Here is a 21,874-nt window from a genome sequence, read left to right as displayed (position 1 = left end):
CCAAATCTTTTGTCAGGCCTGAAACTAAGTGTACCTCACAACAAATGAATGCCACTTGGCACCTTTCTAGGAAGATGTCAGTATTATCCATGTTAAGTGTCACTGTGTTTTCTGCACTGAATGAAAAAGAATTATCTTTATAGCTATATCTTAAATACTGTGATTTCTATTTTTGTTTTTTAAACACTCTGATACAAGTAGTTGACTAGCTTGTGACGTGTGTCTAATCGCCAACACCTGGAATCTTCTAAGTCAAGTTTCAGTGCGGTTTATGTTTAAAGCCTGGCTCTTGAGCCTGCTGGACACAGGAAGCCAAGGAAAAACAACAGCACTGCTGCCCATGAGTGCACACCCCACACCTGAGCTGTGCTCCATCCGCTGTAGTCGTTCTTTCTGTCTCCCTCGAAACAGGTGCAAGCCAATCTGTTTGTATCCATTTCTGCCAGCCAGGCCTTCCTGAGCCTTGGCTGGAAGTCACCAGCCTTACACCAGTGTCTCTACCAAGCCCAGTGAGTAGGCTTGTCGGGTTAACAGCTGTCCGCTATTCAGGGAATTGTTACCTATAAGTTACCAAAGAACTGTGGCAATCTGAGCTGTTCCACTGCATCTCCACGTCATTCCCAGTGTCCTGGCCACATTTCTTTTTGGAGTGACTCTGTAACACCCTCTAAGATCCACTAGAACACTAGAGCCCACAGGGAGGAGTCGGACAGACACACGAGGACATGCTCATTTCCAAAGCAAGGTCTGAGCCCGGCTTTCTGCTACCTGCTCACTGCTGTCCTTGGTGCCATTCTCTTAGAGCTGGGGGTTTGCCGCCCTCCACCTCTGTGATAAGGACAGTCCTGAGTAGGGATTGTTGAGCCGGTGCCAGCATCCTCTCCCACCTCCAAGCTCTTTGTGATACAGGGCTACCCAGGACATCAGGAATCCAGGTGAACACAGAAGGGCAATTAGAATTTTATAGTCACACGAACTGATTGGTTCCAGGCAATTAGAAAATGGTTATAAGTTAACTTTAATTAAAAAAAATATTGAGTCTTCTTCGTTTTCTCCATAGGAGATTGAACTGACTGTATGTATTGATTTATATCCTGAATTTATGGGAACCTGTATGTTTGGAATGTCCTACTGTAAGACTGATGAATGTAACGAGTTAATTTCAGGGTACAGTTTTGCCTTAATGGTTTAAAAGAATAAACTATTTTTAAAAATGAGTTGGTTCATTTTGAATGATGCTGGAACATGGCTCCGACAGGATGCACTGAGTGTCCAAGTAGGTCAGTAAAGGGTTACTTAAACCATTAGCTTATTTTTCAGGGTTTAATTGTAAACATGATACAAAGTCAAGGTTTAAATCGCTTCCCAGGCATTGCACAGGATGTGACATAACCCTTGCATGCCCTCTGGCCTTACCACCGGCCCTCGGAGGCTGATTTCCTTAAAGCAGATGACATCATGTTACTTGGAAGTCCTAGAGAGAAGCCAGGTGTCTCCCATAGGTGCATGTACAGGAAGTTCTACCAACTGTCCACGGATGGAGGCCCGGTCCCTCACTCACGGCCTCCACTAGAGGCCAGTCCTGGAGCTGCAGCTGGTCCACTCCTGCTGTCTGTCCTCAGGCTTGGCCAGCTCCTTGGTTCCCAGGGCTGCAGGTACTCCACAGTTCAGAGAAGGCCAGATACACATCTCCCAGCCAGAACCCTGGCCGAATCAGCCCAACGCTGCACAGGAGGCTGTGTGCCTGCCAGTCAGGGATGGCTGGAGGGCCTCTTGGAGGCACCTTTTCTCTTCTCCACATCCTGCTGTATTTCCTGAGGGAAAGCACTGATATTCTCCTGAACACAGGGGAGGCAGACCCTCTTGGAGTAGAACAGACTGCAGTCCTGTGAGAGGGAACAGGGCTAGAACATTGGGGACTCAGTGCCGCCTCTCCCAGGCAAACCCCCGCCCATTAGGCACAGGGAGGGGCAGCAATCTGAGCAACAGAAAGAAGCACCAAGGGCTGGCCTGGCGGGGTGGCCATCCTGCCTGAAGTCCTGAGGAACAAACCCTTGCGATGGCAATCGCCTTACTAACAATGTACTGCTTAATCCAAGAGAGGGGAAATTGCCTGGCATCCTTGGGGCAGCCCCGATCCCCCTTTCTGCTTGCCAAGTACAGCCCGAATCCACGGAGGGACACTTGAGGCTACTCTGACCTCAAACACTCCCTCCACAGTCTTCCCTCCAAGTGGTGGGACCTGAGGCTCCTACCACAATCCCGTACACCAACCAGACAGCAAAGAGAGGAGACAGTTGTTGGCCATGACCTGTGGCAAGACCCCTGTGTGCACTGAACCTGTAGCAGGTGCCCAGGGATTCTCAGACCCAGGACGACTGCAAGCCCCAACCCCAGGCTGAGACATTCTATTTGCCCACACTGGCCCCTTCCCTTTGCCCTTGTGTCCCAAAGGATGGGGCTATCTGTTATCTAAGAACCCCCACCCTCTTTCCACCTGGTGATCAGGAGGTCCCCAGACCTATGGAGCAAAAATGGAAGTTCCAGGTGTACCTACTGGGCCCACACACACCAGCTTGCCACACACACTGCACCGCGCGCCAAGGACCAGAAACCTGGCCTTGTCTGAGGAGAAGGGATCCTTCATGATGTAGCTCTCCTCCAGGAGACTGCAGGGAGAAGAGAAGAAGGTGTGAGAAGGGACTCATGGCTGTGAGCCCTGGCAGACGAGCCTCAGCAGGCAGGAACTTGTCAACCTGGGCAGCAGGGTGGTGACAGAAAGGCTGGCAGCTGAAGGACAGGTGGGAACTGAAATGTGACCTGGCCCCAGCTCTGCAAGGTCCAGTGGGAACCCTCTCAATGCACCCCAGGGCAGGTATAAGTCATTGGGTGGGCTGGTGAGGTCAGCATGGGGCATGGCGTGCTCTTCTCTGTCCCGCACGGCATCAGGATGAGAGCAACTTAGTGGCGTGGTAATCCAGGGAAGCAAATGAACTGAGCCTGGTCCCCGCCTCTTTGTCACATGAGTCTAGCACTAGCCAGCTTTCTCACATGATATTTGATGAAGGATGAGCCACACAACCCAACGGGCAAGCTTGGAACCATCTCTGCCCCCCATCCAACATGAAGCAGACCTTCAGAAAGCTGGTCTTTAGTAACCACTAGGTACCCAACCAGCACAGAGTACCATGAATGGCATAGGACACAGCACCACATGAAAAAGCCACCATGCTCCTCCACTGCTGTTTGCCCTGGGCCACAAGGCTTCCAGCTTATAGACAGAGCAACTTCCTAGCTGCCAGCTGCACCTACAGGAAGGATAGGGAGACCTGGAAGAGTTTTTTTAAAAAAGCTTCCCAGCCTTGCCTGGGGTTTCCTTAGGCTATGCCTGGAACATCCAGAGCAAGTCCAAGGACTGACCTTGAGTAAAGGCCCAAGCCAGGAATCACACTCCACACAGCACCTGTCAAGCAATACTGGACAGACAGAGCCTCTTGAGCATTGCCCCAGAGTGCATACTCACACAACAGCATGGGTGTCTGGGGGCTTCTGTCCCACGTAGCTGTAAGGAGCTGTCAAGGCACAGAGCTGGCACTCAAACATGCCCAGGGGGTGGGGCTCTGCCTCAGATGCCATCTGTAAGACCAAGAGATAGAATCACCATCGGAACCTAGAACCACCACACTTCAAATCCACTCTGACCACTGTCCATATCGCATCCCCAAAATGCAAGTCTCCTTGACAAGTAAGCTCAAACTCAGAGCAAGTAACACCTACTCAGTGTCACCCAGGATTATCAAATGTACAATACTGACTGTGCCTAGCCTGGGCTACAAAACAAAGTGAAATCAGAGAGTATCCGTTTCCATCCCCACTTCCTTAAACTGGATAATTTACCTTTTATTTACATTTGTTTATTTGGGGAGGATGTTGTGCATCCATGGAATTCATAAAGAGGTCAGAGGACAACTTGCAGAAATTCCTTCTACAGTATAGGTCCTGGGGATTGATCTCAGGTCATCAGCCTTGGCAGCAAATGTTACAGACATTTGTGTTATAGACAAACAAGTTACAGACAGGTGTGAGCTGCCATGTGGGTGCTGGGAATTGAACCCAGGTCCTCTGGAAAAGCAGACAGAGCTCTTAACTGCTACATCATCTCTCCAGCCCTGGCAGCAAATGTCTTTAACTTTAGCTGTCTCACCAGCCATAGTTTTTAGTTATATTTTTATTGACTGATTTTGTATAGGCATGCATGTGTGTTATTAGTCAGGGTTCTCTAGAGTCACAAAATTTATGTAGGGAATGGATTTCTCTCTCTCACTAAGTGTGTGCATGTGTATTACTGGAATGACTTACAGGCTGTAGTCCAACAATGGCTAGCTGTGAAAGGAAAGTTCAAGAATCTAGTTGCTCAGTCTCACAAGGCTGGGTGTCTCAGCTGGTCTTCTATATATTCTAGAATCATAAAGTAGGTTCCAACGCCAGTGAAGGAACGGATGTGCTGGCAAGGCAAGCAGGTGAATGACTGAACACTTCCTTCTTCCACTGTCCTTAAACAGGCTTCCAGCAGAAGGTGTGGCCCAGATTAAAGGTGTGCCTTCCTGCCTCAAAATCTGAATTAAAGGCCTGTGCCTTCTTGCCTCAAGATCCAGATCACAAGTGTGCCCTCCGTGTCTGGGCTGCAGTTCATTCCATAGTCAAGTTGACAACCAAGAACAGCCATCACAACGTGCCACAGAACAATGTGGGGTCAGTTCTCACCTTTCACCATGTGCGATCTGGAGATCAATTTCAGGTCAGGCCTGGCAGCAAGGCACCTTAATCTGCTGAGCCACCTCACCAGCCCCACTTTGGGTAATTTCTATAGACTTCCTTCAAGGTCTCCGGCTTTATTCACATCAACTGGTAGGCCCCTTGAAGGCATTCTTCCTCTCTATGGCTTTTTTCACTACCAACCCCTCCTCTGCTGAAATCCCCATCTGTGTGTGTGTGTGTGCTATGTATCTTCTCCACTGGCACGTTTAACACGTTGACCATGCTTGTTTTAAACGTTCATCTGATAGTTCACCGCAACATCTGAGCCACATCTGGTTCTGCACCTCTTATTTTGCTCCTTGGCAGAAAGGCTGTTTTGTTTCCTTGCTCCTTTTTTTCTTTTTAATCTCAATCTGGGCTATAAGCCAGATGTGTCTGTAGGGTGGCAGAGGTAAAACGGTATTTAGGACCCAGAGTGGGCATGTGTGCCAAGCCTGTGCTGTTTGATGCTGAGTCAATCCAGAGGGTAACTGAGGTGGCTTTGGCTTTTGTGGTTGGCCTTCTGTACTGGCTTCAAATTTCTCTAGCATTGCTTGTGCTTAGGTGTGAGATTTATTGGCCTCTCGGCTACTATTTATGGGCAGATTCCAGTGCCTCCTGCACCTTCCCTTCACTGGATGCAAGAATCTTCCCTTGCCCTAGAGCATACTTTCCTGCCTTACCCAAGTAGCCCTAAACTTTTGTTCCCTTGGAAGATCCAGGCAGATAATTTGCCTTCCCCAGGTCGGCTTACAGGAAAGCTCTTAATTTTCTGCTCTGCCTTCAGTATTTCCCACCAGCACCCAGTGTATGCTGGTGAAAAGCCCACGGTGTCTCCGTGGTTCCCCGGGGTCGAATCCTGGTCTACGTGGTATGGCTGCATTCTTATCTGTTTGGATGGCACTCCTATACTCATGTGTATCTAAGATCTCGGAGGCCCTGGCAACCGCAGAGATTTTTACAGCGCGGTAAGGGAATTCCTGTCTTGACACACAACCCCGGCCCCAGTTGTGCACTCCTCTAACCCTTCGTGTCCTGCAGAACAAGATTTGGAGCCAGAAGGAACAAGCCTTGGAAACTGGCAGGGGTTCCGAATGATGTCTATAAATGAAAATCCTATTTTGGGTGTGCACGAACCTAGCTAGTTCTGCATGGTATCTTAACTCGCACGTCGCAGGCCCTCGCTGAGGCTGCTGGGCATGCTGCCCTTGTAGCAGGTGACAGTCAGGAGACAGTCCCAGGATAGCGCGACTCCGCCAGAGCCGCCGCCTCCCGCTCACTCTCCCCGGGTTAGCAGAGCTCCGCCTGGCGACCAAAGTGCGGCACGTACGACTCGGATCTCCCAACTAGCCACCCACGCGCAGGTCTCCCCGTGCCCCGGGTGTTAAGTCTAACGCCTCCCTCTCAGCTTCCAGAAGCGCCGAGGCTAGACCCATCGAGCCGGGCCGTGAAGAAAGAACCGTCCAAATCAACACGCGCGTCCCCGCAACAAACTACCGCGCGCACTCACCACCTCCGCGCAGAAAGTCCCACGGCGCTTGCGTGGCCCGCCCACAACACCAGCTCCGCCCCACCGCGTCTGCGCGGCTCCGCCATAAATCCGCCTAGGCCCCGCCTTCGGTCCATAGCGTCGGCGCAGTCCCGCCCCATAGAGCGGGTGTGAGCCTGCTGAGACCCCACCAGACTACCCTAGGCCAGGGGTTAGCTTCACGGTGTCTACCTGACCTCACCCGGTCCCCGCCTCCGAATGCCAAGATTAATCTAAGGAGTGTCCTTGTCAGGGTACAGCTTCACCAGCCGCTTCCGTTTCCGCTGCTGATGTCTAGAGGTTGTGGACCTCTGCTTGAAGGCTTTTTGGGCTTCTTCAGGACGAAGCGTACTGATTAATAACAAAAACAAAAGCCAGTTTTTCCTAAGTTTTGCTTGGAGAACCAGTAAATTTATTGGGATTATTTACAGGGCTAAGGATGAGAATGGAAACATTGACAAGCCTACCCAATGCGGGTGATGACTTACCTGCAAGACTTGGAGGTCGTTCCACCTGTCTCCGGCAACAATTGCTGAGTGTTTCTGTAACTTTGGGAAGGGGCTTTGTTGTGGATATTCTTTTCTTGCTGTCTTTCTTTGAATTTTTTTGAGAGAGGGTTCTCTGTGTAACCGCCCTGGCTGTCTTGGAACTCTCTTTTGTAGACCAGCCTGGTCTTGAACTCACAGAGATCCGCCTGTCTCTGCTTTTCGAGTGCTGGGATTAAAGGTTTGTGCCACTACTATTGGCATGGATATTCTTAAAGTAAAAGTTTGGTGAGCTTTCTGATTTATGTGCATCCTCCTCTGCCTCCAGGAGAGGGCTATATAACACTTCACTTCTTTCTGTGGCTCTTATTTCTGCACTTCTTGGGGTAGTGTTCCCTCAACCTTGGGAGGGTTACATAGAAGTCTGATGACTTTATTGCATTTATGGTTGGGAATTGAACTGCTATGCCATAGAAATAGGTATTTATTTGCAGTTTGACTGGTTTTGAGTCTCCTTGACAACTACCACTGACTGCAAAAAGAACAGCTGCAGTAATCTGTGGGTAAGAAATACAGGTGTTCAGAAGACCCGTCTGTTCATTTAACAACGGTAGTAGTCTCCCCACCAGAGCCTATGGCCACCAGCCACAAGTCTTTGCCCAGGTTTATAGTGCTAAACATGGGTTCCCTCCTGGCCTGGTTGGTAATGGAATCCATAACCAAATGGGACTATTGGCAATAATTCTCCCTCAGTAATATAGGCTTCCCGCTAAGTTTTAGCCTGATTTCTCCATGCCCTGCAGTATATGAGTGTTTTCATCTAATTTTGACATGTAACCAACATTAGTGGAAGTTGCCTTTCTGGTTTCTGGGACTTAAAGGGTTTCCTTGGCTAGCAACTTGTAGGGATATAACCTGCCCTTGGATGTGTGGGATTTTCTTTTAGTAACCTTACAGCTTCTGGGAATGTTTTTCTACCCATGCAAGGTGCTTTCTTTACTGTTGTTTTATTGTTCTTCCAGATGCATGTCCAACTGGATGGCTAACGCTACATCATATGTGTCATACAACTGTCTTACAGAAAATGGGCAGATGTTAAGAGAAGCTTTTTCCTTTGCTAGCCGCTTTGGTTTATCCCCCGCCAGTCACCTGGGCTCTGCCGCGCCAGCCTGGTTCTAGATCCGCATGAGTCCCAAATAAACACACAAGAGGCTATATTCATTATGAAGCTGTTGGCCTTGCTTTTCCCTTACTGGCTAGCTCTGCCTTAAGTAATTACCCCATAATTGTTAATCTAAGTATGTTTCTTACCGGAGGATAGTTCCCAGCTTCTTACCCCTATGGCGTCACATGTCGACTCTCTTGTGTTTCTCCTACCCAGAATCCTCCTGGATTCCTAGCCCCACCTATCTAGATTCCTATTGGCCAGACAGTGCTTTATTAGCATAAGACTTCCCCAACAGGCAGAATCCCTGAGTACCTGCCATGCCAAGCAAATGCCAGTTGAGCTTGAGGTTAAGCAGCAGAAAGTATTCTGTAACAAAGCCAATGTACAGTAACGACCAAAACAACTGAACTATTGAGTGCTCAGCCCCAAATGGGACATCTATATCACTCCCAACCCCAACAAGGCTCTGGGAACATCTCAGAAGAGGGACCAGGAAGAGCATAAGAGCAGAGGGAGGATGGGGAAGACCATTGTGAAATGCTATCTTTTGGGCATACCATGGACGTCGGCCTCATCAGTTCACAGCAGCTGTGGTTACCTATACAAACCTACATAATAAGACCCAGCCAGTTAACATCCCAGTGTGGATGGGGAGGGACTCATGTGGCTACAGTGTGTCTGGGGAGTTATTGGCTACTGATGGCTATTGGGGAAAGAGGTGTCAAGTTCCTTGGGGGCAGGGTGTGACCACTGATAGTAGGCAGGACTCTGGATGATGATGATGGTGATGGCTGTGGCATGAAGGTGGGGAAGAGGACATGTTGGGTGAGTACAAAAAGGGTGGTAAGAGTGGATAGATTCAAGGTATCACCTTGTCCAAGAATGAATTTTAAAATCAAGGTGAAACCCAGGCAGTGGTGGTACATGCCTTTAATCCCAGCACTTGGGAGGCAGAGGCAGGCGGATCTCTGTGAATTCAAGGCCAGCCTGGTCTACAAAGCTAATTCCAGGACAGCCAAGTTTACACAAAGAAACTTTGTCTTGAAAACCAAACCATAAAATAAATAAAATAAAAATACAGCTAAATATGGTAGTACATGCCTTTAATCCCAACACGGGGGGGGAGCAGAGGCAGGCAGATCTCTGTGAGTTCACTATTTAGTGAGTTCCAGGACAACCAGAGAACCAGAGTTGTGTAGTGAGGTCCTGTCTCCAAAGGAGGTACAGCGTCATACAGGAAAATCTCTAGAGTCACAGGATGCTGATGAGTGTAGCATGGCCATAGCCTCATTTGTGTGTTTACCTTTTCTGGCCCTCACCTTTGAAGACAGCCAAGATAAGTGTTGATCCCTTACACAGAAATCACTGCACAGGTAATGGAAGAAATCTCGTTTAATTCATGTAAAACTTAAAGCGGTGTCAACATAAAGGCATATGCTTCTGAGTAACAATGTAACAGCTGTTAGCCCTTGTTCTTCTTGAACAGTAAGCCTCATTTCCTTACTCCTAAATCATCTGCCAAGTCAGAAATATAACCAGATGCCCAAGTCATCAGACACGCATTGCTATGTTCAGTACATAGAACATGTACTATATTTCCACATGAACCTTTGTTCACCTTTCTTGGCAACACTCATGTCTCTTGGTCAGATAATGTTACCAGGTGCACTTGAAATGCTTAGCCTGAGGGAATTAAGTGGGAAACTTCAGATCCCTGTCCCCTACTCTCATCTCTGCATTCTCAAACTCCAGGCCAGTCCTGGAACTCCCCCACAGGACCCATCTAGCCCTGGCCTACAGGAAGGCTAGAGGAGAGAGGCTTCCCAGGCATGGTCTGCAAAGGATACTCCCAGGAAGACTGGCCAGTTTGCTTCTGCTTAGAGGCTGCTGGCCTGAAACTAAATCCACAGTGGGACCTGGCCAGCTCTTTCCCTTGAAGCTGGGTCTCAAAATCCATGGATGTCACTCTTCCACACTGCTGCAGGCTCCCACAAAAGGAGTCAATGAATCCCATCCAGAGGGAATCCCACCTTGCCATCCTCTTTTCCCCTCTGTTCATATGTTCTTATTCCCAAGAGCAGGGCCCAGAGTGGGGATACTTCAGATGTGGAGATGTGCATGACCAAGCCGTGGAGACATTCCTTAGTCCCTTTGACAAACATACTTAATGTTTGGGGACATTCTTGCTTGTGGCCCTTCCAATCCTCGCCTGTCAGACGACAAGGTAAACCATTTTCTTCCCATTGATGTTTCTGGTCTTCAGCCCCAGGAACCGGCGACTGTTTTTCTCTGGCTGCCCATACATCATGTCGACAAAGAATTCAGATTGGTCGGTGTTCCTAGATCGGGAGGTGAGAAAGTCAAACCCAGATCTTAGATTATCACACAGATAGGTTATTGCCTCTGCCTCATCTGACGGCTCCTCATACACAGGCTGCTTCATCTCATCATAGGCAGATAGAATCACCGCCTGGAACAAGTTGATGAAGATACAAATCATCACCAACATAAACGATGAGAGAAACAGGACCCCGAGAACCTTGTTGCTGGAAAATTCTGTGTTCTGAAAGGCTGACACGCAGTAGGAGAAGATGGTTTGGGTGGCGTGAATCATGCTGCTGTAATTCCATTCATGCTGGCCAAACACCAGGTACCCAAAAGCTACATACATGAAGGAATACATAGATACCACCAAGGCCATGTGGCAGATGCCAGGAAGGGCAGCCTGGATGGCCTTCTGAGCCAGGCGCACATCATAGAAGAATCTGGAATACCTGAGTGTCTTCAGTGTGGTCAGAAATAACAAGAAAGCCAAGGTTATCCTCATGAAGTGATCAACTTGAGAAATGGCATGGAAGGGGATGAAGGTTTCCGGGTCAGTCAGGTAAAGCTGGACCATGCTGGTGGCCAGGTGGTACTTCTGGAAGAACAGCACTATCAGCAGTGTAAACATGCACTTCAGAGACAAGTTGAGCAGGTTGTACACACTTCTCAAGTAGGAAGCTCTTTCTTGCATGATGATATAGCCCTCGTCTACAATATAGGCACAAAAGAAAATGAGAATGGCTACATAGAGGTAGGTTTCTGCCCAAGTTTCTCTGTTGAAATCAGCAAGTGAGAAGGAGTACACAGAGAGGCTGGAGTTGACAACCCCTAAGGGAGAGACTTCAAATACAACTGAAATGCTACACATCAGACTGGTGTCTGGATTCAGGGTGGTTAATTCTACGATCACAGCCCATGTCCTCTCATCAAGCCAATTCTTTCCCTCAAGTTCCTTGATCCTCAGTGTGGAATTAGAGATCTGCTGTTTTGGAAAGAAATAGAATGCATACCCTCCAGACCCATAGGTGTTTAGCACTCCATAGGAATGATACACCCATTTCTTCCTGGGAGGCTTATAAGTAAACCCATCGCTGGGTTTGTCTGTAGACCGCTTAGCAGCCTTACTCCAAACACTGGAATAGTTTTTTGTGTCTTCTGGGTCAATGCCATACTGTGGGTGACAATGGATTTCTCCTGCAATGCTTTTCTGCACAAACTTCTTGGCCAGCAGACATGTTTTGTTGCTAGGTTTGGCCCTCACTTGCCTCATGAGTGGAAGGCCAAGGATTTTGGATGAGCTGTCTGGAAGGAATGTTGGGTTCAGGTCATTGTGTAACAATGGCAGAAGCACACTGTTGAGCCACGTGTAGATATCTCCCAGCTTCATCACAGTGGCAAGATCCATGGAGAACTGATGTTGAATGAACTGGTTATAGTAGAAGCTATCATTATGGCGCAGTAAGACGATGAACAGTAGGAGAAGGGTCAGGAATATGAAGTGGGTCACAAGGTAGCTCAGGAACAAGAAGGACCTCCTCCTGATCCTCTTCTTCCTCCTGAGTATTTGGATTTTGTCCTTAGTGATGGGCTGGTATATGCCTGAGTCTCGGAGGTAGTCCAAGTCCCCATGGAGCTGCTGCATCTCCTCTAGCGACATCTTCGACTCCTGCAGCCTGATTTCTGTGTAATGGTACTTGCTGGACCATGAGAGGTTTTTACAGTACTTGGGGTTTTTTGTCCTGGTTCCTGCCTGCAATAGAATCTTGCATGGTTGTACAAGGAACACAGACTGACAGAAAGAGCAGAAAGATGCAAAGAGCCACTCTACTGACGTGTCATAGCCATAAGTCAGGCCATAGAATACAATAAGGAATGATGATATTCCACAAGTGGCAAACACCAAAAACCAGGCTATATAAACACACCACCTGGGCAGGCGAATCTGGGTCTTATTTTTAACCGGCTGAGTTGTGACCAGTTGGTGGATAGAAGAGGTCTTTGAAGAGTCATTTTCACTGCCTTCTACATTATTGTTACTGAAGTTTCTATTGGGCTTTTGGGTATCTGGAGCCTTGCTGTCTGCTTTCTTACTCTTCTGGGAAATTCTAAAGGCCCTCCTTAAAGGCTTTCCCTTGGGAGCAGAAGTGGACTTGGCAGCTTTATTGGCCAGAGCCTTCATTTCATACTCATGCCATTTGTCCAATCGCTGTTTCCAGAACAGACCTTCCTCTGACATCAGGGGATGCTTCTGAGGTATCACCTTGTCTAGATTCACTGGAGGTTTCTTCTGGGAATAGGTGAAGAAAAAGGTTATCAATAATTGCACGGGGATTGTGATTAAGACACTTTCTATTCCTATCATCATGGACCTGACGATCCGCCTCTCTCTGGATTCAGTTTGTTCTTTTCTGTTGAGATTAAAAAACATGATATTACAAACAAGAGAGCTTAGCAACATGGCCAAGCAGCAGGACAGCCTCTGGAGCCTGTTGTACGGTTTGGGCACAACATCAGCGAAAACGGAGAACCACATGTGGTTTTTACTGAGCTTGTGGCTCAGATCAATCAGGAAGAAATCTGTCCTTCTCAGAGGCTCATCCGGTTTAGTGACAGAAAATGTTGCATCCAAAGTGGTGTCCACAGAGAGCCACCTTCGGCACACAAACAGCCAAATGTGTCTGCTGAAGAGATTTTCTACTTTGATTCGACTTAGGTACCAGCTAGGGGCTTTGCCTTCGTTGTCATGCCACACTCGGATGGAATGGATGTCCCCCAAGTCAGTTTTTGTTGTTAGGAGGAAAGTGTTGATGCTTCCTCGGTAGAGAGTTCTAAAATATGGATGACTTAAACAATGCACATCACTGGTACTCTTTGTTCCCATAAGCTGGATAAAGACATTGGCTCTGGTTCCAGACCCCAAGCGACTCCCAGTAAAGACGGTAACCAGGTAGCACACGTTATCAAAAGGATCGTTATCAGGTAGTACTACCACATGGTCCCGAAGATACTGATCCATTACATCCCTGTGCAAGGCCCAGAAAGCCAGAATAACATACAGGATCATAATGAAAAGCACAGCCAGGAAGGTCACAGGATTTTGGCCAAGGTTCCTAATGACCTTTAGCTGCAGATCCACAGGGTTAGGGACCACGATCACCTTAGCAGTCACAAAGCGGATGTGCAGATTAAGTTTCATAGAGGCCAGCTGCCGCCGATTCCTCCTCACGTTCCTACAGACACAGTGTACTTTTTTCCATGTGGTCTTCTCACCCAACACACAGGTACCTTCCTGCCAATCACTCTGGATCCCATGCATGTCCAAACAGTGAACCATAAAGAGAGAAATTCTCACTAGCTTGTTAGTGGGCTTAAAGACAAAACGAGGTGCCTGCAGGAGCATGGATATGTTATACTTGAATGAATGGTTACGCTGAGCTATGATTCGAAGCAAGGATGACGGTAGACAAATCACACGGGCCTCCTTGACTGGACAGCTTGGGTCAAACAGGCCACTCCACTTGGCAGTAGGAGGGATGTCATAAGGTACCAGGAAAGTAGCAACCAGATTGGTGGGGGTGACCTGACTGCCTGCATATACCAAGGCCTTGAACAACACAGTCACCTTTGTGACAATGTGGATCAGTACCTGCCCAGTTCCTCTGCTGTCCACCTCAAAGCTAATTCCACCTGTTGTCATCTTTGAGAATCTGGTACCCTCAGTGCCTGGTCCCACCATAAGGTTAAAACTGGCAAAGGTCAAGTTTTTTCTGACTACATACACTTCAGCTACATCGGGTGTGATCTCTCTGACATTACTGTTATCTGTGGCTTCTGTCATTCTGAACCCTACCACACCTGCAGAAATGTTTTCTGGGTAAGTTAACCAAGGAAAGGGGTCGTCGGTGAACTCACAATACATCACCGAAACTGGAGCCTTCGAAGGTAGACCAGGAACCCTGCTTGCATTCAGTGTTGCCTGGAGGCAGTTTGGGCAGCGTGTCTCATTTCTGAAGACCTTAGAAACATTTGAGTTTTCAGCTTTCTCCACGTACATGTTAAAGTTGCTGGTCCTTAGTACGGTGGTTTCACTCCCTGGCACCTTGTTAGCCAGTATTGTGTCTGATAGTGACTCAACTATGAAGAAAGGGTCTTGGAACTCGTAGTAGGGATTGATCCACTTAAGAATGTTTGACAGACTGGTTAGGATGCCGGTGCCCACGATTTCAATGTGCCGGGAGTAAAAGTGCTTGTTCCTGCGTTGGTATGCTTGCAGGGCTTGGCTCACTTGCCACAGTCGTAATGTGGTGCCCACTGAAACCGCTTGACTGGCGTTGGAGGCTTCCTGAGTTAATTTGGTGATCACCATCACCACCTGGCAGATCTGGTCCAGGGTGTCCAGGGCGGGCACAAAGGACTGATTGACAAGGTGCTCCAGGAGATGGGCTCTATCGTTTTGAAGTGCCAGCTCCCTTTTTATGTTATTCAAGACAGAAGCCACCACATATATTAAGTAGCCTGCAGGTATCCAGTCCTTCTTTTGAAGCAAAGTAGCCAGTGGTGATGATGGTTCCGTGGTGAAATTGAGCAGCTGTTGTAAAACGGTCTTTGAGGAGTCCCTGACAGTAGGCACCTGTACAGTGGCTTGCAAAGTCACCTGAGAAAAGGTCCCTAGTGAGTCATAGACCTGAGCATACAGCTTCAAACTGTAGTGATTTGCCACCACACCAACAGGGAGAAAGAAGGCAGGTGTTGTGGACTCTGTCCCTGAATACGCAATGGTACCTAGGGTATTCTCTTCTACTGAACTGATTTCGCCAATGCTGTCCAACTCAGCTACTATTATCTTATACTTAAGGGGGAGGTGCTTGTCCTTAAAGTCACTACATTCAACAACAAATTTAGTAACCATCGAAATCCCGTTAGCTGGATTGATCTTGCACTTGCCAACTTGGGGGCCCTGGTTTACGAGAAAGGGATGTCGCAAAGTCAAGGTTGTACCACTCCAAGATATTAGATACAGAGAAACCCAAAACCCCTTTTCCGAAAAATTCCTAAAGGCAAATGCTTTTAGAGATAAGTAAGCCCCATTCCTCCTGGTGACAGCTTGCCCTGCCCAATCAAACATCACTTCATGACCTGATCGAGACAAAATGGACCAGTTATAGAAATCCTGGCCGGCACAACCTGTGCAATTTAGAAACAGAGAGAATCTATCTGATACCACTAAAGTGGAGCCACAATTTTCAATGCATGAAATGTGTGCCTTAGGCGGGAGTCCTTTGAGTACCTGTACAATTTTATCGGCAAATGCAATTCTGTTTTGTTTCCGTACTACCATTCTGAAGTAATACACACCATTGCCCCTAAGAGTTTCTGGTGGGATGGTTAGTACAGGGCCCACTGCCCAAGGCCAGTTCAGTGTATCCTGTTCTGGGTGACAGACATCCTTGTGGGTCACTGGTACGTAGTCGCCACCATAGTATATAGGATTTGTGGTACAGTACCAAAAAAATTGGAGTCCCTCTGTGAGGATGTCCGCCTCTGGGTCAGAGGACATGTTTCCATTGAGAATCAGTTCATCCGAGAAATTCATAGTCATGTTGGTGGCTCCAGGAAGAACTGCCTTTAGGGGACGTTTTTTAACCCAAATGTAGATACTATCCGAGTCTGTCAGCGGGGGCAAGGTGGGGTCCCACCTGATGATGGACAACGTGAAGTTAAACACATACACCCCGTAAGGCAAAACTGATTTGGGAATGTGGATGGAGGAAAACCTCATCACCTGCACCTGTGGCAGCTCCACAGGTCGGTTCCAGTCAGGAGTGTCGTTCACAGAGGCCACCAAATAGTACAGCCAACTCTTGCGAATGATCATGGCGTCAGGACAGTCCCAGAGCATGGTGACGTTGAGGGTGACTTCCTCCTTCCTGCTCAGGAAAAGGGGAGCGTGCTGGTCGTTCCTGTTGATCTTTACGGACTGCATGGTACAGGTGGTCGTCTGGCAGGACACCGTAGCCCTGGCGGCTGCAGGGTTCGACGAGTTGACTTTCAGGAGGACGCGCGCAGCTGCGCCCGAGGGACACCTATGGGGCAGCGTAGGTCCGGCGCGGCGCGGGGCTGTGCGCGGGGACAGGCCACCGGTGCCACCGCCCCCCGGGACTCTGCTCTCCTCGTCCTGCCCCGGCCCCAGGGCGCCCCTGAGCACGCCCAGCAGCCCGCGAGGGCCGGGGGATGGCGACAGGCGGCCCAGACCCAGGCCCAGGCCCAGGCCCAGGAGCAGCAGCGCGGGGCCAGGCCACATGGCTCCCCCCCCAGGAGCTGCGGGGCCGCGGGGGCGCAACGGCCGTGACGCTGGGCTGGGCCACGAGCGCACCGGGAGGGGCTGGGCGCGCAGCCGCGGGGCAGCGTGCTCCACCACTCTGGAATAAGGTGGTCCACGGTGCATCTGGGGCTCAGACGCCACAGCAATGAGTTCCCAGGGGGAGTGGGTTTTTAGAGACTGCGGATTTCCAGGGCTTAATGAGTTTCAGGGAGAGTGTGTACCCGGGGGTGGTGGGTCCCAAAGGGCAGTGGGTTCCCAGGAACAGTGGGTCCTCAGGGTCATCAAAGGTCTCAGGACCAAGGAGAACCACAGAACACTGTGGTGTGGGAAGTTACAGACAGTCAGTTTCCAGGGGAAGTGGGTCTCGGGAGTCTCAGGACCTAGGAGAATCAGAGTGCAGCTGGGACCAATGCGATCACAGCGCACTGGGCAGTTAAGGACAATGGCATCTTTAGAAAGACAGAAGTAAGGTAGGTCACCACAGGCAGCAGCCTGGCTCAAGACTGCTTCCTGCTGCTCACACAGGTGTAGACTCTAGGATCAGGGCTTGCTAAACGAGGTTAATCCGTTCCCGCCCCCTCCTCTTTTCTTGTTTATAAAACTGGACACACCAAAAAAGCTTCTTAGCAGAAATTCCGCTCCAACGGGAAAACCAGTTCCAAAATAATATAATCAGGAGGACCTTGCCAGCGCCTCAGGCCAGTCTGGGGACATTTGACACTTGTTTTTGTTTTTTCTTCCCTCCACTTTTAAATGTTTTGTTTGCTTGCTTGTTTTAGACAGTGTCTTCCCAGGAACCAACTGGAGATCCTCCTGCCTCAGTCTCCTCATTGCTAGGATCATTCTCTGTGGTCATCTGCAAACTTAGAAGTAGGTCCTCACCAAGATCATGCCGTGTCTCTTGGATTTCCAGTCTTCAGAATGTGAGGCATAAAACCTTGAGCCCTAGATTAAAAGTGCTTGGTGTTTTTTCTTTCTTTCCAGTAATTGACAGGTCAGAAGTAGCAAAACTCAGACTTTATTCTACATTAACTTCTCCCAGCAACTGCCCTGACTTTTGCTGGTTCCTCAAGTCACCTCTGTTCACCAAAGTGGAAATTAATCCAGAGAACCCCTGCATCTCTGATGCCGCTGGACTGCACATCCCTGAACCTGATTCTTCCCTGAGGACTGGGTCTTTCCAAGAGTCTCCTTCTCACCTGGGGTTCCTCAGTTAACCAGGACTTCCCCAGACATTCCTTTTTGTTGTTGTTTTTTGTTTTTTTTCCGAGATGGGTTTCTCTGTATTGTTTTGGAGGCTGTCCTGGAACTCGCTCTGTAGACCAGAACAGGCTGGCCTCGAACTCACAGAGATCTGCCTGCCTCTGCCTCCCGAATGCTGGGATTAAAGGTGTGTGCCACCAACGCCCTGCTTCCCCAGACATTCTCAAACCCTGGGTTTGCAGAGTTTTTCCCAGCCTACCCTCACGTTCAAGGCTATATCAAGGCTATGGTAAACATGAACACCCTTTATACTCTGCCCTACTTGGAGAGTGCCCTCCCCACCACAGCCCCCATGCCTTAGAGCTTCTGCTGCATCCCATACCAGCTTGTGAGCCCATGGGTATAGGCCAGAGGGCTTCAGGAAGTTCCTGCTCTTTGGTGGGGGAAACCACAGCATGCTGGCATCTCCATTGGCCTCAGAGGCACCCTCCGCTGTCCCTTCAGCCTCTGTGCCAGAGACCCAGGCTCTCACTGACCTCTGTACAGGCCTTCTTCATGCTCTTAAATTGCAGGATATTTGATTACACTGTAAACCTGAGATTGCATTATTTACTGGAAAAACCTGTTTCTAGTTGTGGTGAGGCTCAACACTAGCACACACCTTTAATCCAAGAGCTTTCTGCTTAGTGTAAACAGGATTAAATAAAGTCAGCCATAGGTCCAGAGTGGAGCAAGCAACCAGTTGACAGAAAGTGAACAAGAAGATAAAAAAAAAGAATGAGGGAGTCAGGGCAGATAGACATACAGGAGGTAGAAGGGAGGCACATTCAGTCTGAGGTTTTTTGTTTGAGATGGCAGAGGGAGTTTTTTGTGGAGGAACATCGGCTCAGGAGGAAGGTCAGCTAGGTGCTTTCTCTGCCTCTCTGAGATAGCAGGCTTTCACCCCAGCATCTGTCTCCCAAGTCTTTATTGGTAAAATTGAATGATTGAGATTTAGTTTAAAACAACACCCTTTTTTAAAAACATATATGTGCTTCTTTGTTTGGTGGGGAGGCGGGCACATACACACCTATGTGGAGATCAGAGGACAGCTTTCCAGAGTTGAATTCTAAGAATTAAATTCAGTTTATCTGGCTTGACAGCTAGCACCCTACCAACTGAGGCCCCCCTTCACCCCATTGGTTTCTTCATGGTATTTGGGGGGCCCTTCTGGTTGTGCATGAATGAAATACTGGTGATTTGGGTTCTGGGACTCTCCAGATTCACTGGAGGCCAGCAGTCTCCGGATTCTTCTCTAAAGTGATGATCTGGTTGACACCAGCCTGTAGAGAATGAGGAGGGGACAGGGAGCCCAACTCAGTTGCAAGATTCAGAGAGAATGTGGCACAGAACCTCATTGATCAAGACAGTATCTTTACTGAAGTGGTAATCACATGATGTCACCTATTCAGAAGGGTAAAGCTAAGTGGTATTGAGTATATATTAAGGTTTTGCAGCCAAATAGTTTGTCACCTCCAAAGAAAACCCCCACCACCGCTGGCAGTGATCTCGTGTCCTCCCCTGCCCTGGCCTCTTTCTGGTCTGCTTTCTGTTTCTACCAATCTATTATGGACATTTAACATATACCTGATGATGATGATGACGGTGGTGGTGGTGGTGGAGGTGGTGGTGGTGGTGATGGCGGTAGTGATGGTGATGATAGCGACGGTGATGGTGATGATGATGATGATGGTGATGGTGGTGGTGTGGTGATGATGATGATGATAGCGATGGTGATGGTGATGATGATGATGATGATGTGTGCTTGACTTCTTTCACTTAGCTACAGCACTGTGAACCTTCCAACCTCTCCAGTAGCCAAGTGTGTGTCTTCTTTGGGGAGATACCCACTCAAATCCTCTGCTTGTTTTTTTTGTTTTCTTTTTTCTTCTTCTTTTGCCAATTTCTAGCTTGACTGTTTAACATTTTCCTCTTGAGTTGTAAGAATTTTCTTTAAAAATATTTATTATTATTTATGTATATGTATGTGTACCTGAATGAGTTTATGTGCACCATATGCGTGTAGGTGCCCACAGAGGCCAAACAACATGGATCTCCAGGCTAAAGTTACAAATAGCACTTGGTGTGGGTGTTGGGAACCAAACCCGGGTCCTCTGCAAGAACAGCGAGTACTGTTAACTATTGAGCCTATCTCTCCAGCCCCAAGATTTCTTTATAGATTCTGGATACTAGGCCCTTATCTAATATATGATTTGCAAGTATTTTTCTCCCATTCTATATTCCCTTTCTTTTTCTGATAGTGTGTTAATCCCACTGATTGAGAGTAAGGCCACTACCACAGTTTAAAGCCAAATTTGAAGCAAGCTTTAATGAAATACTGGCCAGGTCCACATCCAAGTTCCTGGGAAATGGCCATGAGTCACGGTTTGCAGCCCTTTAAGAAGGAAAACCCATAATTCATTGCATTTCTCATCAGATCCAGTCAGAGGCAAGCATACATCTTTATGTTCCTGGAGCCTGTATCCAATCAGGGGCAAGCATACATCCTGACGTAGTTTCGGCCTGTGAACCTCCCGCCCACATGTAATCAAGCACAACCCTAGCTGATGGGTCAAACAAACTTGCTGAGGGGAGTGAAAACATGTGGCTTGTTATCTCCCATAAACAATAGCTTCCAGCATTTCAGGAGCCATCTGTCCTTGGGCAAGGAGCTTGCAGATCAGAGGCATTTTTGTTTCATGGATCTCTGAGGCATACTAATTAAAACTTAAAATGTAACTTTTGCTCTCACAAGTGTCCTTTGGTTCAGAAAATATGCTAATTTAGTGAAGTTCAACTGATCCGTTTTGTTAGTGGTGGGCGTTTCAGTGCTGTGTCTAGTAGTCCACTGTCAAATCCAAAGACACTAGAGTCACCTCCAACCATGTTTGCTGTTAACATGGTATCAATGCCAGCTGGGAAGGCACACAACTGTAATCCCAGCACTCTGGATGCAGAGGCAAGTGGATCTCTGTGAGTTCAAGGCCGGCCAGATCTATATGGTGAGACTATTGTCTTTAAGGAAAAAAAGGGGGGGTACCTCTTCAGCACTTATATAAAACAGTATTTTAATTTACTTCTGAAAGTGAACAGTAGTACCTAAAATCTATGACAAAATACCAACATTGTAAACAAAGACAGGATCTGTTTCTGAACCCTTCCTGCTCACCTGACTCCCCACACACACTGGGTAGAAACTTCTATAGGGAGCAAGGAGAACTGTGTTATCCTCCAAGCCCCAGAGAAGGGAGGGGTATTGGCCCAGGGCAGCAGTGGAGTTCATGGGTGAAGACTGTCAGGGAGGAATTATCTAAAAGCTGAGGTGTGAGTGCCCGAGGCTGGCAGGTTGGAGGAAGGCTACCTAGAACTTTCAAGTGACAGCCAGGCCTGGTGGGACAGATTTGTAATGCAGTCAGGCATTATTGACAAGTAATGTAACAATTCTAGGCAAGAGGATCCCAAGTTCAAAGCCCACCACCTAAGCTACAAAGCTGATCTAAGATCAGCTTGGGCAATTTAGTGAGATCCTAACTCAAAACTGGAAAAAAAAATTGGGGCGAATATAGCTCGGTAGTACAGCTCTTGACTAAGGTGCATGGGACTCCAAGCACTGGCCCAGGGCTCCCAAGCCTCCCAAGCCTCCGGATGGCCTCTGGCCTAGTGAGGGAGACTCGGGCCAGGAGAGGCTAGAGCACCCACATCATTAGAGGGCAAGGAGGAGACTGAAGCACAAATCTAAGCTGGGTACCTCTAGCTATGTGGGGCTTGGTAGCAGGGGCTGGAGCCACCAGGCTAGTTCTGAGCACCCTAGGTGGGGAATACCGCCAGGGTGCCCAGGTGTGTCCTCCCTTCACCCCACCTCCTTCCCCTTCCTTACTCAAACCCACACCCACACCTCCCACACCCTCTCCTCACCCCCGGTTTCAGGGGCGGGTAGGTTTGGGTCCTGAGCAGGACACGTGCATCCAAAGCCACCAGTGAGCGATCGGGGAGCTCTGCCGCCCTCG

The 21,874-nt window shown here is 48.5% G+C and overlaps 2 protein-coding genes across 2 annotated transcripts; both read right to left on the bottom strand.

The window, feature by feature from the left end:
- Positions 1–994: 994 nt before the first annotated feature.
- Positions 995–7,011, bottom strand: Cdpf1 (cysteine rich DPF motif domain containing 1). The gene is made up of 5 exons (XM_021225433.2): positions 6,814–7,011; positions 6,518–6,676; positions 3,524–3,636; positions 2,558–2,669; positions 995–1,886 (listed from the first exon to the last, which is right to left on the bottom strand). The coding sequence occupies exons 3-5, from the start codon at positions 3,634–3,636 to the stop codon at positions 1,752–1,754; spliced, it is 360 nt and encodes a 119-aa protein (XP_021081092.1). The 5' UTR covers positions 6,518–6,676; positions 6,814–7,011; the 3' UTR covers positions 995–1,751.
- Positions 7,012–9,352: 2,341 nt separating this feature from the next.
- Pkdrej (polycystin family receptor for egg jelly) lies at positions 9,353–16,605 on the bottom strand. Its single transcript, XM_005067060.3, has one exon. The coding sequence runs from the start codon at positions 16,602–16,604 to the stop codon at positions 10,191–10,193; it is 6,414 nt and encodes a 2,137-aa protein (XP_005067117.1). The 5' UTR covers position 16,605; the 3' UTR covers positions 9,353–10,190.
- Between the last annotated feature and the right edge of the window lie 5,269 nt (positions 16,606–21,874).

This window comes from Mesocricetus auratus, unplaced genomic scaffold, assembly GCF_017639785.1.
Source record: "Mesocricetus auratus isolate SY011 unplaced genomic scaffold, BCM_Maur_2.0 Super-Scaffold_100010, whole genome shotgun sequence".
Taxonomy (NCBI): domain Eukaryota; kingdom Metazoa; phylum Chordata; class Mammalia; order Rodentia; family Cricetidae; genus Mesocricetus; species Mesocricetus auratus.
Note: the sequence above shows the minus strand (reverse complement) of the source record. Positions and strands in the feature narration are given on the sequence as shown.